We start from the raw sequence: 14,404 nt of genomic DNA, 5'->3' as shown, positions 1-14,404 counted from the left end.
TCTCCCACTGGACACCCTTCTGTCTCCATCTTCTCTGGCAGCTCAGCATCAATGTCTGTCTCTTCCACTTTTACATGGCAAAGTGATGAGTCTGTTATGGGCTGGAAGGTGCTGATCTCTATGCTTATCGTACGATGGAAGCGATTAGCCCCTGGTTGGGGCTGGCTGTAATGTCTCTTGGCCAGTTGGATACTGTCTCTTGGATTGCTGGGAGTCCGTATTTTTGGGAGAGTCATACTACTAACTAGGCAACCATTCCTCCCCAGAAGGCTTGGTTGTGTAGGACCGATGGATGATGGCAAATCCAGTGTTGGCTCTGCAGCCAAGAGACAGCCTTCAGGGTCACCCAGTATCTCTCCTGAAGATGAGGAGTCCAGCCTGTGGGAGCGAAACTTGTCACTTAGCTCATCTGAGGGGTTGTCCAGCTGTGCTCCCATTTGATTTAATATGTTAACAGGTCCCTCCAGGGATGACTGCAAAGTCAGGGCTTCATGGACCCCTGTGGTCTCATTGGGTTGGTCCAGGAGTGTGGCACCAGGGCACTCTGAACTGGTGTCAGAATTTACAGCAGGGAATCTCTCCTGGTCTACAGAGGGCTTCCAGTTTGGGTCCGGGATGAGCTTCAGCATGTTCTGGGAAAGCACCAGCTTATCAGCTTCATCTTCAATGTCAGCTTCATCCACAAAGACTATATTTGCTGTAGAAGGAAAACTTCTGGCAGGCACACCCTGACACAGCTGCTTGATACCCTGCCCAAGCAGCATGGAGTTCTGGTCTGGCTTTTCCAGCAAAGGTGACAGTGATGCTCTGGTCACCAAAGGGTTGCAGCTCCAAAGAGATTCAATGGGAGAGAGAGTTGTCAGATCTGCAAAAGGAGGAGGGGAAAAATGGTTAAAACATTTTAATATTTCAACCCCCACCCTCCCACCCTCTTTAATCTAAATCATCGCTCGTATCAGTTGTTAGGGCAGTGTTCACGTCACTTGTATTTCAGTAGGAGCCATACTGCAGGAGACCCATTGCCCATCTGTAACAGTGTGCCTTCTCTTAAAGTGGCCAGCATTCAACAGATTGAAAGCAAGGGAAAAGCACTGATATGTGCATGACTGGGAAGTAACACTATATTAGAGAAGAGATAATGAGCCAGAGCTTCAGGTGATGTGCATCATCATAACCCTATTTACTTCATTCAGCTATAGTGAATTGAAACAGCAGAAAATCCATCTTAGTTTTCTCCTGTCCTCAGCTCAGTGATGGGTGGATGCCAAGCAGAATGAAAACTGAGAGCTTTTATGACTACTGAACCAGGTGAAAAGGTCACTGTCTTTCACATACAATGTCTAACACCACTTAAAAAGTTTCCATGCCATTTTCCCCATGTCACAGCTTGTGGCAATAGGTTTCACAAGCTAATTGTATGTTTTGTTCCTAAAAATGTCCTCCTTTGTCTTGATAGTGATGTAGCTGTGATCATCCAAAAATTATACGAGTCAAGGATTTCTAACTCTACTAACTAAATTTCTTACTTCTAACTATAATACACAATTGGTCCAATAAAAGAGATTACCCGAAGAAATCCTTGCCTCTCACACTTCTTTGTTTTTTCTTTTTCATTTTATCTGTTGTATTAGAAAATTGAATAAACAGGAGTGCCTGACTGGCCTTCCCTATACTTATGCTCTGTCACCTCTTACTTTTTTTTTGGTTTCCACACTGACTGTAGACAACCTGAGTCCTACAGATTCCTTTCAATGGGGGTCCTGAGATCTGGAGAAGTAAGGCTAAACCCTGCTGAATTGGCAGGAGAGCTGTACCTGGACCGCCTCCTGCTTCCACTACATCAGGAGAACCCTGGGAGAGGCACTGAGGAGGCCTCTACCCATTGTGGGCACATCTAGGTTGTGTTCCCCAGGGCTCTCCAGCAGTCACCAACCCTACCTCTTCCCTCAGGGAGATGCGGGATGCGTTTTAGACTCTGAAGGGGAGCTGTGAGTAGGTTGAACAATAATACCTTGTGTTTATAGTGTGTTTGGCCAAATGAATAATCCAAAAAATGCTTTTCAAAGGTAAGGAAATGGAAACAATGTGCCCCAAGGTAACATAATGAGTCACTGCTGGAAATGGACCTTTCTGCTTCAGTTTTCCAGTACTAATCTCAGGCCGTTAGACCACAGCAAATACTAATGGCAGTACCAGCATTAACTTTTTATGGGGTGCATCTATATGTACAATAAATTTGAAGTAGGCTTACTGTGTAGTAAGTCTATGGGGGAGTACATCTACATGGTGGCAGATTGCTCCCTGCCTCTGGGAGCTGCCTGCAAGCAACTCCCCAGGACAGGGAGCAATCTCCCAGCCTCAGCTCTGATCATGGAGTCAGGGCTGAGAGCTCTCTGCTGCCAAGGCAGGGGGACATTGTCCCAGCCTGGGGTTAGCCAACATATCCTGCCCCAGCAGCAGGCAGCTCCCAGGGGCAGGGAGCAATTCCCCACCCCCAGTTCCAATCATGGAGTGAGGAGCTCCCCACTGCCAGGGCGAGGGGATATTGTCGCAGCCTAGGCTTTGCCATCAGATCCTGCCCTGGCAGCAGACAGCTCCCAAGGGCAGGGAGCAATCTCCCACCCCCTGTTGTGATCACAGAGCCAGCATCTCCCTGCTGCCAAGGTAGGGGGACATTATCCCAGCCTGGGCTCTGCCACTGGAGCCCGCCCTGGCAGCAGGCAGCTCCCAGGGGCAGGGAGCAATTGCAGGTAGCAAATTAACCTCAGAGCAGACCAATTTACTGCACAGTAAGCATCTGCACATGTAGACAGTGAAGCTTACTGTGCAGTAAATTGGTCTGCTGCACAATAAAGTGTCTCATGTAGATGTGTCCATGGTCTACCTGTGGAGTGGCCTCAAAGAACCACTAGGTTTCTACCCTCATCCTTCCCCTATCTGGAGACCTGGTTTCCACAGTGCATCCATGCCATCTTTTCAATCAGTGATGGCCAAAGAGATTATCTATCCCCTTTTCATTTTAGCCTTGTCTTGCACAGATACCCCATCCTACCTTGACATGTTTCATATTGTGTGTAAAATCTGCAACAGGATGGGAAATTACATGGATCAGTTCAGGATTTCTAGCCATTTTTAAACAGTGTCTTCCACTTAAAAGAACCAGACTCCAAGATGCCATAGAAACTCTTTGGGAATATGAATAATCATGCATCATAACACATCACTGATAATGCTCATTCTGTTGCCAGTAGGGCTGACAAAGAGGTCAATACTAATTGAAGAAGCATAATGATGGAAGGAAGGAGAAGCAGCGGCTGTATTGTGAAGAGAATAAAACCTACTTTTCTGTGATATTAGAAAGGCAGCTGAAGAAAACGGGAAGGAACAAAGACTATCCAGGTTTGACCCTCTTCTCACAAGGATTTGATTGTGAGACCAACATAGTCCTATCTGATAATCTCCGCATAACAAATTCCACTGTTTCCAAAATGGGGAATCAGTGTAACTATGTAATAAGGTCACTTATTTTAAATATTACTGGTATGTTGGCAGCTCCCTAGGCAGGATGGGTGATGGCAGCAGAGGAAGCTGTTAATACCAGCATGGCTGGCCCCTCTCTGTTGGGGCCTCTGAATTTAGTGAGACTGTGTAGTTCAATGGGGGGGGTGGGTGGGCAGTGCTAAGCTGTTTACTATTCAGTGGGTTGGGATCCAGAGAACACTTAATACCAGATTATTAACGCAGCTTACCAGCCATTCTCTCTCTGTAAACAGTCAGAGCCAGAAAGGATGAGAAAAAAGCTTGCTCGCAAAGCATTGGATTGGAAATATACTGGGATTTGGAGGGAACTTTGCACTGTTCCATTGTGGTAGAGGGGTGGGAGCAGAGGCATGAAAGATGCCAAAATGAGTGCTTAGTAGGAGAGAAATGGCCCCTGCCTGCTCAGATCAAGTCCCAGTCATTGCTTGGGTTACTAGCCTCAACTGAGCTCATTTAAAAAAAAATTGGACAAGAGAGGATTTCTTCCTTTTTAAAAAAAGAGTAAATCATGTTCTGAAAAAAAAAGATGTTAGACTCTCAACACTGGGGAACAAAGTCCTGCATTTCACTACAGAAAAACGACAACAAAGGTACAGGCAGCACAATCTTCTTCTACCTAATCTGCTAATATGCCTCGGTCCTGTGCCAGAGGGATCTAATTTTATAAAAGCAAGAAAGAGTTCAGTCTCCCTTGGCTCGTCCTGTTCTTGTCTTCTTTCTTGCTATGACTGCCAACAGCAAGTCGAAATAGTTCCATTTTTGAGAGTGGCTTTTAAAGGATGGGTCTACCTTCTTCCTAGGAAGGAAGTGTAATGACATCCATCAAGCCATTGATCTAGTAGCACTGAAGTGATTGGAGGTTTTGCCATTGACTGCAGTTAAGACTCTTGACACCTTGAGTCCACTGGCTGCATAAGTTTGAAGGCAGTAACAAATTTCTAACTCAGAGGCTTGGAGCTAAGTCTCTACCGCCCAATCAAGAACATCTTTACAACACCACCATTTGGTCTTTCTCTAGAGTCTTCTCTCCAGTTGATTTCACAAACATTAATTTAATAAAGCCTAATAGCAGCCCTTTGAGGGCTTTGTTATTCCCATGTTAAAATGGACAAACTGAGGAACAGGGCTATTATTCTAGTTGCCTAATGCCACACTTAATCTGTGGCAGCCAAAAACTGAACCCAAGATTCTTGATTTCCACTCCTCTGCTGGTTACTAGGCTACAGTCCCAGGTGAACACATTTACCTTGCAATGTGTCCTGAAGGGCTTCAATTTGCTCCGACAGCTGCTGATTACAGTCTCTCAGGTGGTAATTTTCTAGCTCAAGCTATGAAACAACAGCGATAATAAAAACAGAAAAATAATTTGAAATGTTTTTCCCTTCACTCAGGCTGCATTTAGAACTCTGCCTGCAATAACATCTAAAGACCAGAATAAGAAAAAGCACAGACTAATTTAACTTTAAGTCCAGAAGCCTCTCCCCACTGCAGCTACTACTGTCTGGAAAAGCCCTCCTGCACTTCACCACCTATTCTCAAATATCCTGCTAAAGCATCTCTCTTACCCTCCATAACATTCCTTTTCCAGAAGCGGAAAGGGATCTTAGAGTCCTAGTGGACTCCAAGATGAATATGAGTCGGCAGTGTGACGAAGCCATCAGAAAAGCTAATGGCACTTTATCATGCATCAGCAGATGCATGACGAATAGATCCAAAGAGGTGATACTTCCCCTCTATCGGGCACTGGTCAGACCGCAGTTGGAGTACTGCGTGCAATTCTGGGCGCCGCAATTCAAGAGGGATGCGGATAACCTGGAGAGGGTCCAGAGAAGGGCCACTCGTATGGTTAAGGGCTTGCAGGCCAAGCCCTACGGGGAGAGACTAGAGAACCTGGACCTTTTCAGCCTCCGCAAAAGAAGGTTGAGAGGCGACCTTGTGGCTGCCTATAAGTTCATCACGGGGGAACAGAAGGGAATTGGTGAGGTTTTATTCACCAAGGCGCCCCCGGGGGTTACAAGAAATAATGGCCACAAGCTAGCAGAGAGCAGATTTAGACTGGACATTAGGAAGAACTTCTTCACAGTTAGAGTGGCCAAGGTCTGGAATGGGCTCCCAAGGGAGGTGGTGCTCTCCCCTACCCTGGGGGTCTTCAAGAGGAGGTTGGATATGCATCTAGCTGGGGTCATCTAGACCCAGCACTCTTTCCTGCCTATGCAGGGGGTCGGACTCGATGATCTATTGAGGTCCCTTCCGACCCTAGCATCTATGAATCTATGAAACAGCCTCTTAATTTCTCTTCCCTCTTATTTTTTATAATTTATCACTGACATTTTAGGAAAAGAGTCTAAAAGAGACAGCTTGGGAGTGGCTGCTTTCCTTCACCCTTTGTGCCTTGTAACACATCCCCTTGTAGCATGATAGGCTAAGGAGAAAGACAAAAATTGCTTCACTCAAATCTATTCCTGAGAGGGGGAAGTAGAATAACATAGTGAATTATTGAAGCACTCCTAAAGAGTCTCACCCAAATGCATGGGAGGCACAAAGAGACCTTTTGCTTTATCTTTAGGTGCAACAACTCCCTTCCTAGAATAAATACACTCAAGGCATGGACAGAGATAACAGTTATATTAGAATTAAATTAGAAAGTTATAAGCAGTTTTGATATAACTGTTATATCTTCTCTTGTAAGTGGAGTGAAACTATTGAAGCTTTAACACTATTTCTTTCAAGGTTGAGGTTACAGCAATTTAACTCACTTATACCACCATAGAAGTTGGGCAATGTTAAATTGTAACAGCTAATGAACACTGCTGAGCAGCAAGTTCCCTTCCCCTTTAATAATGGTTCAAAATTATTCTGAGATAAAGGTGAAGGACAGATATGAGAGAATGCCACGGTGGAGGAAAACAATAATGGTCGGAGTTGGAGCAATAGGTAAAGAAGCTGGGCCCTTTTGGAAAATTGCCCTGTTGGAAAAAACGCTAGGCACAGCATTTGGGGAGCTGAAGGAAAAGGAGTGAAACATTTTCGTGCCTTCTAGTGGGAGAACGGTTTTTGTCAGAGACTGGATCTTGGAGCCTAAGATCCTGTCATGACAACTTAGCATTAATTTACTGAGGTAGACGGAGTCACTAATAATATAAACAGAACTGTTACATCTGTATGCTCCTGTAGTGATGTAAGTGTAGTTCCACTGCAACCTTAATGGTATATCATAACAGTTGCTTTGTGCTCATAGAATAACAGAGAAGTAGGGTGGAAGGGACCTTGAGAGGTCAGCTAGTCCAACCCCCTGCCTGAGGCAGGATCATCCCAATGCAAACCGTCCTATACAAATACATTGTCTAACTGCTTAGCAAGACTACACTGTCAACTTTTGACATAAAACCCAGGATGTAACAGCATAACCTTCCTTAGGTAAAGCAAGGGGACTGCAGTGGCCAATGTTGCTGCAAAGGTTGTTTATATATGCTCAAGAGACCCCAGGAAGAGGACCACGTCCCCCACTAGAGAAAAGCAAAACTCCCCACTGTCCATACCAATCTGAGCATGGGGTAAAATGTCTGCCTGATGCCAAATATGGCAATTGGTCTGACTCTGCGTGGAGGGACATGACCCTTTAGCCAGAAACTTCTGGGTTTACGCTCCGCCTGTGGCAGCTTCCCTTCCCATTTTAAAACAGGTAAAAGTTATATTTGTTCATAGCCCAAGACAGTGCATCAGCCCCTGCACTGTGAGCTGCATGCAGTGTCAAAAATGAAGGACCCTTTTGTGCAAGAGTGAATGCCATTCCCTGTAGAGAGTGCTCCGTCTGCAACTCTAGCAACCAACAGCAGCACCTGCCCCAATTACATCGCAGACACTGACAGCAGGCTGGGGACTTACCTCTCTTAGCTTAAATGTTACCCACTCCTTGATCTTGGCAGCCTTTTCTTGGACAATTGTAGCTTCCTGAGCTCTCAACTGCTTCTGTGGCAAAAGAGAGGGTTACCTGCATTAGGGCAGCATAATCATGTTCTCAATCAGTTACTGTATCAGGAGTGACTTATTCAATGGATCTTCAGTTAAGAGGAAAGATCTCAGGGCTGAAGTATATTAAGATATTACTATCCACCTGACCTCTATAAGCCTAGCCCCTTCAAAGTGCCTCAACTGGGTACTGAAGTTACTGGTCACGCTTAACAATTTAAGCTAACGATCTCCTGGCACATATTTCAGAAGCATGTTGTACCCTGATATAATTCTAGTCTAGGCAGTTATATCTTGTCTTCCACAGTTCATTTGTCCATAGTCTTCCTATCCTAAACTGTTGTGTAATGTTGCCATGAGTTATTATCTTGCTGTAGTCGTCCACCCCATTGTTGGCAGTACTTCACTGAAGAATGAAGCAATTCCTCCGCGTAATATGTAATACACTTTGCAATCCTTCAGAATGAAAAGAGCTCTCTAAATGTCCCTTTGTTGCAACTAGAGTTTAAAGGGCAGGAATTGGAGACAGGAGGTTTAGGCAGGGTGATTGTTTCAAAAGCCTGATATTTCTGCCATAAATCCCTGCAATAAACAGTTCATGCTCTCATTGAGAAATGACATGTAAACAAGCCAAAGTTAATAGAACTGGGGGCTTCCTGGCATGAATGCAGGCACCTGGGTTCAGGAGCAAAGACACCTCCCCTTGTGGGGTGTGCTCCACATTAGAGTCTCTAGGGTGCCAGATAGGGAGCTTCAGGCTGCAGTGCAGAGGCTGCATGCCATCAGGGATGGCAAAGAGGAGATTGATGCCTACTGCCAGGCTCTTCAGCTGAGGAATGAGGATGGAAAAAACAAGGAAGGCTAGCAAGATGAGGGCGGACAAGAGGAGCCCCCGTGAAGTCCTGTTAGGGGTCGCTTGGACAAAGGTCTTCTCCAGCCCCAAGGCGCCCTGCACCAGGGTCACCACCCTTCTGGGACTCCATAACAGATACGAACCCCTCGCAGCAGCATCTGCAGAGCCAGCAAAGTCACCAACTCCAGCACTTGAGGAAGGAAGGCAACCAGCATCCACACCAAAGAAGACATGCAGGGTGGTTGTTGTGGGAGTTTCCCTCTTGAGGGGGACAGAGGGTGCGATTTGCCGCCCCAACCTCTTAACCTGTGAGGTCTGCTGCCTCCCAGGGGCCCGTATCCAGGATGTAGCTGAGAGGATCCTGAAACTTATCTGGCCTTCTGACCACTACCCCATGCTCCTCATCCATGTGAGCACAAATGACATGGCTTGGAGCAATCCTGACTGGGTCATGAATGACTACAGGGCTCTTGGGGCTGGGCTCAGAGGTTTGGGGGCACAGGTGATTTTCTCCTCCATCCTCCAGGTTATGGGTCACAGGCACAGGAGGAAGAGATGTATTGAAGAGGTTAACAGAAGACTGAGGGATTGGTGCCACTGTGAAGGCTTCGGCTTCTTCAATCACAGTCCGCACCTCAGGGAGAGAGGCAGCAGTCTGCTGGGAAGAGATGGCCTCCACCTCACCCCAACGGGAAAGAAGCTTTTTTCAACCAGTTTGGCTGACCTGCTTGACAATAGCTTTAAACTAAGCTCACTGGGGGATGGGCAGACAGCCATCAGAACAAGTCCAGGAAGAGATAAGCACATAATCAGCAGGTCAGGAAATACAGTCAAACTTACTTCTACTACAGCCCATGGATGGGACTCTCCTAAGTGTACAGAGAAGCCTAGGGCTTCCAGTGCCAGGCTTAGCTGCCTGTACACTAATGCCAGGAGCATGAAGAACAAACAGGAGGAACTGGCCCTCCTGCTAAGCAATAACATACATGACTTTGTAGGGATAACAGAGACCTGGTGGGACTCCACCTATGGCTGGACTACAAGTATACACGGCTATACCTTGTATAGGAGGGATTGTGCTGGGAGGAAGGGTGGGGGTATAGCTTTCTATGTCAAGGAGCAGTACACTTCCCTACTAGCTGACATTGGTACCCAAGGAGGGCGACTTGAAACCCTCTGGGTTAGAATGCAGGGGGAACATGGTGTAGGGGATATAACTGTAGGAGTCTATCACAGACTTTCTAACTAGGAGGCAGAGCTAGACTACCAATTCTCTAGGGAACTAACAGAGGCTGCATGCTCTCGGTGCATGGTTGTCACGGGTGATTTCAACCACCCTGACATCTCGGGAGGAGCATTCAGCCAAATCTGATCAGTTGTGTAGCTTCCTCACCTGCACTGACAAGCTCAATCTGGCTGAAGAAGTACATGGGCAGACAAGAGGTGAGGCGCTGCTAGATCTGGTTCTGGCCAAAGGGGATGATCTAGTGAGCAACCTGAGGATTGAAGTGAAGCTCAGTAACAGTGGTCATGAGCTGATCACCTTCCTTATCCATTGCAAAGCTGGCAAATGTGTCAGCAATGCAGAAATTCTTGAATTCAGGAAAGCTGACTTTCATGAGCTCAGAAGGTTGGTTGTCAGGGCCCTGAAAGATCACGATCTGACAGGGAAGGGAGTGCAAGATGAGTGGTCGCTCCTTCAAGACACGATCCTAAAAGTTTAAGAGAAATCTGTTCCAGCCTTCAGGAAAGGTAGTAAAAGGGCTGGGAACCCCCCTTGGCTAAATAGGGAACTCATGGACCTCCTTAAGCTTAAAAGAGAAGCCTATAAGTGTTGGAAGATGGGAAATACCCCTAAGGAGGATTATGCATCACTGGCTCGCACCTGTAGGGAGTGGACCAGAAAAGCCAAGGCTGAAACTGAGCTTTAGCCAGCTACAGGAATCCAGGACAATAAAAAGTCCTTCTTCAGATATTTTCCTTAAGAAAAATAAGGGCAACATTGGACCCCTGCTGAATCATATGCGGCAGCTGACAACTGACACCCAGGAAAAAGCTAATCTCGTCAATGATTACTTTGCATTGGTTTTTCACCAGTCCAAAGGGATCACCCTGCCTGACAGGACACAGGATTATGAGGGTACGGGTGATCATATGCCTACATTTGGAGAAGACCTTGTGCGGGAACACCTTGAGAGGCTGGGCACCCATAAGTCAGCAGTCCCTGATGAAATGCACCCAAGAGTGCTAAAAGAGTTGGCTGGCATCTTAACTCGGCCATTGGTGCAGATATTTGAGAACTCATGGTGCTTGGGAGAGGTTCCCACAGACTAGAAGAGAGCCAATGTGGTGCCTATCTTCAAGAAAGGAAGTAAGGAAGATCCAGGGAAATACAGGCCAGTAAGTTTGACCTCAATCCCTGGGAAGATCTTGGAGAAAATTATCAAGAATCCATCAATCACAGGCTGACAGAAGACACCATTCTGAAAGACAGCCAGCACTGCTTTGATACGGGTAGGTCATGCCTGACTGACCTCATCTCCTTCTATGACCAGGTATTGTGTCACCTGGACAGGGCAGGGAGAGGTAGATGTCATTTACTTGGATTTCAAAAAAGCCTTTGACTTGGTCTCCTACGATGTCCTCGTGGCAAAATTGGGGAACTGCAGCTTTGACAACCACATGGTCCGATGCCTGGGAAACTGGCTTCGTGGTCAAACTCAGAGAGTGATAATTGATGGAACCAAGTCAACATGGCCCATGGTGACCAGTGGCATCTCTCAGCGTTCTGTACTTGGCCCAGTACTCTTTAATATATTCATTAACAATCTGGATTCAGGTGTCAGAAGCAGACTGGCTAAATCTGCTTCCCCATGAAACTGACACCAAACTGTGGGGAAGCATGGTTACACTGGAGGATAGGCTGGGAATTCAGGCCAACTTGGACAGGCTTGCAAGGTGGGCGGATATAAACCCGATGACCTTCAATATAGAGAAATGCAAGGTGCTCCACCTCAGGAGGAAGAACCCACACCATACCTATAGGCTCGGCAGTGATTCACTCACTAACACTACATCCAAAAGAGACTTGGAGGTCATGATTGGGGGTACATCAGGATCTGGGAGAACGTCTGTTCACCAGGGCTCCCCTAGGGAAGACAAGGTCCAACGGCCACAAACTGCTGGAAGGCCATTTTAGACTGGATATAAGGAAAAACTTCTTTATTGTCCTAGTCTCCAGAGTCTGGAATAGACTCCCACCAGAAGTGGTGCAAGCACCTACTCTGGACACGTTCAAGTTGCGTTTGGATGCTTATCTTGCTGGGGTCATCTGACCCCAGGTCACTTCCTGCCCTTTGGGCAGTGGGCTGGACCCAATGATCTCGCAAGGTCCCTTCCAGCCCTGATGTCTATGAAATCTATGAAACCGGGGACTAAAGGACAAAATTCTAAGCTGGGAACACCACAGGAATTGACAGTAGGCTGGCAGATGAGGTATGTTGTTCTGTGTTTGTCCAGGGTCTATCACAATGAAGTCATACTCCATCACTAGGACTCATGGAGGCTCTGGTAATTCAACTAAAAAATAATAGTTGTGAAATCAAAAATTCTTCTCTGGTAATTTTACCAAAACATCAGCTTTGCAGTTGTAGTTTTCTTTTTTTTTTTTCCTTCTTGAATGGTGCTGGATTGGTACTGCTGAAGCTTGTCCATCCACAAAACAGGTACAGCATGGTCAGTGCCAATGCCAACTTCCATATTTCTGAAAAGCCTATAATATGTCTACACTGCCTGTAAAATGAGCCCAAGACGACTACCAAGAAACAAGCCCTACCCACTTGTGTTCACTTCTCACACACCACATGCTGAAAAAATGTTGTGTAGTTACCATCAGAGCAGTTCCATCTGTACCCAGTGCTGTTGTCAGGAGTACACCCAAGGCTGAGATTGTGTGTGTCCCTGGCTTTGTTCCAGAAAGCAAGTATGCAATATTTTTTCAGCAAGTGGTATGTACGGAGTTGGAGAAGCAGATGGGGCTGTTTCTCAGGTGTGCTCTTGGGATTGCCGCACAAGCTACATAGAAATGTTATCAGACACGTTAAATAGAGAAACCACCTCTAAGAGCAAAAGGGGGAAGTTTAGCTTAGCTTATTGTCTCCTGAGGCAGACAATAGTGATAATGGATTTTTTGTGACAAATCCGGTAGTGGATTTTGTAATGTGGCATCTGGTTTACTGAGACCTGGGAATACTGAAAAATTATCCATGCCCTCCTTTTTAGAAGAGGTTCATTCAGTTAACAGCACATAAGAGGAAATCCTACACTTCTTCACATCCATTTTCACTGATCTGTGCAGTTCACTACCTCAGCAGCACAGTTTATTCAAATACTGTGATGATTTTAAAATAGGCCTAGGTAATTTTATAACCAATAATAACATTTTGAATTAAACATGTTAAGATAAAAGTAATCAAATCTCATGCCTCCTGTGGGGGGAATCAGGATTTTCTCTCACATACAGCATTAACATTTGTTATGAGCATTACTTTAGCTTTCCTCTGAGTCATCAGGTACCAGCCTCTGCTCGAGTCAGGATTTCAGACTTGACAGACTCCTGCTCCGATATGATCTGGCAAATCCTATGCAGTGTATTTAACAGGCCTCTGAACAGCCATGAAATGGAAATGTCCTTGAATCCTTAATGACCTGGGCCTGATTCAGATCAAAGACCAAATGATAAATTGCTAAGCATTCTTTTACCAATGCCCAGAACTACCCAGATTCCACGCTTGATTATTAATCAAATAAATGACCTGGGTGATATCAGTCTTTACATTTCACTAAGACTCCAACTCTCCCAGTCTACTTTGAATTTAAACCAGGGATCCCCAAAATAAAAGGCTTCACATCTCATGATGAATCCAAATCAGCCCAGCTTCAGTCTGGGGCAGATTAGACCTTGGTAATCTAGCTGTTTTAATGGGCCTTGGCAAACTTCCCCAATGGATTATAGAATTAGCTGCCAATGAAAGATGAGAGACTCTTCTTAAAACAGTGGAGCCCAGCAGCACAAACAGCAATTAAAGAAGGCAGCCCTGTACACACTACAGAGGGGTGGTTATAGGGGAGGCGGGGGGAGGAAGTTACCTTGGCTTGCCTTTTGTTTGGGAGGACCAAAGATCCCATGAGGCACACCCACCATAAGGAAGGCATCTCAAGATTTTGCCCAACATCTATAAAATCTTATCTACATTGCTGGGAGAAGGCTTGTTTGAAGAGTATCTGGGGAACTTCAACCTTCATTTCAGACAGCTCAGATTTTATGGTATGGTGGCTACTCAGATTTAAATGGCACTCATCCTGGGCAGCTGCAGTCCTAAAGTTGTATTTCTGGTTCCATTCTCTGCGGGAGTAGCTACTTTTATTATTAACACCTTTGTGCTAGATGCTGTACAAACACAGAACAAAAGATGGCTCTTGCCCCAAAGAACATTCTAGCTAAGTATTAGACCAGAGAGAAAATATGGATACAAAGAGACGGGTAGCCAAGTAAAAACAAATGAGACATTTTGGCCAGCTTGATATTCAGTGCTGTTTTTGCACCAGCAGCCCAACCGTTGTCAAGCCTTTTGTGGGTATCAAAGCAAACCAGTTTTAAGGAAGGATCTGAAGGATAGAGAGGTAGATTTTTGGAAGTTCAGGTGTGAGGGACAATGTGCTTATTTGAAAATTTACCAGTGGGCAATGCAAGCTGGTATTGTGGGACAATTCAATACAGGAGCAAAGGTTGAATGTTATTTAACTTAGATCCACTGGTTCTTAGTTTGCCAGGTCAAAAAGGACTCCCTAGAGGCCAGAACTGGGTCCACTGTAGTCATGATGAATCCAAATCAGCCCAGCTTCAGTTTGTACTCTCCTAAGAGCAGATTTGGTGGTGTGAGAGAATAGTTGGAGTAGAGAGAAGACTGCAATCATAAGCAGTGTCCTGGTTCCACAGCTGGTAGGATGCCAAGCCCAGGAGTAGTGAGAACTATGAATGTA

General features: G+C 45.7%; 2 protein-coding genes across 2 annotated transcripts in view; one reads left to right on the top strand and one right to left on the bottom strand.

Annotated features, from left to right (window-relative positions):
- PIGH (phosphatidylinositol glycan anchor biosynthesis class H) overlaps positions 1-14,404 on the top strand; it is a 174,541-nt gene that overhangs the window by 68,043 nt on the left and 92,094 nt on the right. The window lies entirely within an intron of this gene.
- PLEKHH1 (pleckstrin homology, MyTH4 and FERM domain containing H1) overlaps positions 1-14,404 on the bottom strand; it is an 82,415-nt gene that overhangs the window by 45,782 nt on the left and 22,229 nt on the right. The window contains 4 exon segments of the mRNA XM_006021407.3: positions 1-2; positions 4-865; positions 4,787-4,868; positions 7,426-7,509. The exon segment at positions 1-2 is cut by the window's left edge and continues 110 nt beyond it. Coding sequence (XP_006021469.2) covers positions 1-2; positions 4-865; positions 4,787-4,868; positions 7,426-7,509 — 1,030 coding nt within the window.

The sequence above is a fragment of the Alligator sinensis genome, unplaced genomic scaffold (assembly GCF_000455745.1).
Source record: "Alligator sinensis unplaced genomic scaffold, ASM45574v1 scaffold768_5, whole genome shotgun sequence".
NCBI classification, from domain to species: domain Eukaryota; kingdom Metazoa; phylum Chordata; order Crocodylia; family Alligatoridae; genus Alligator; species Alligator sinensis.
This window is presented reverse-complemented; position numbering and strand designations above follow the sequence as displayed.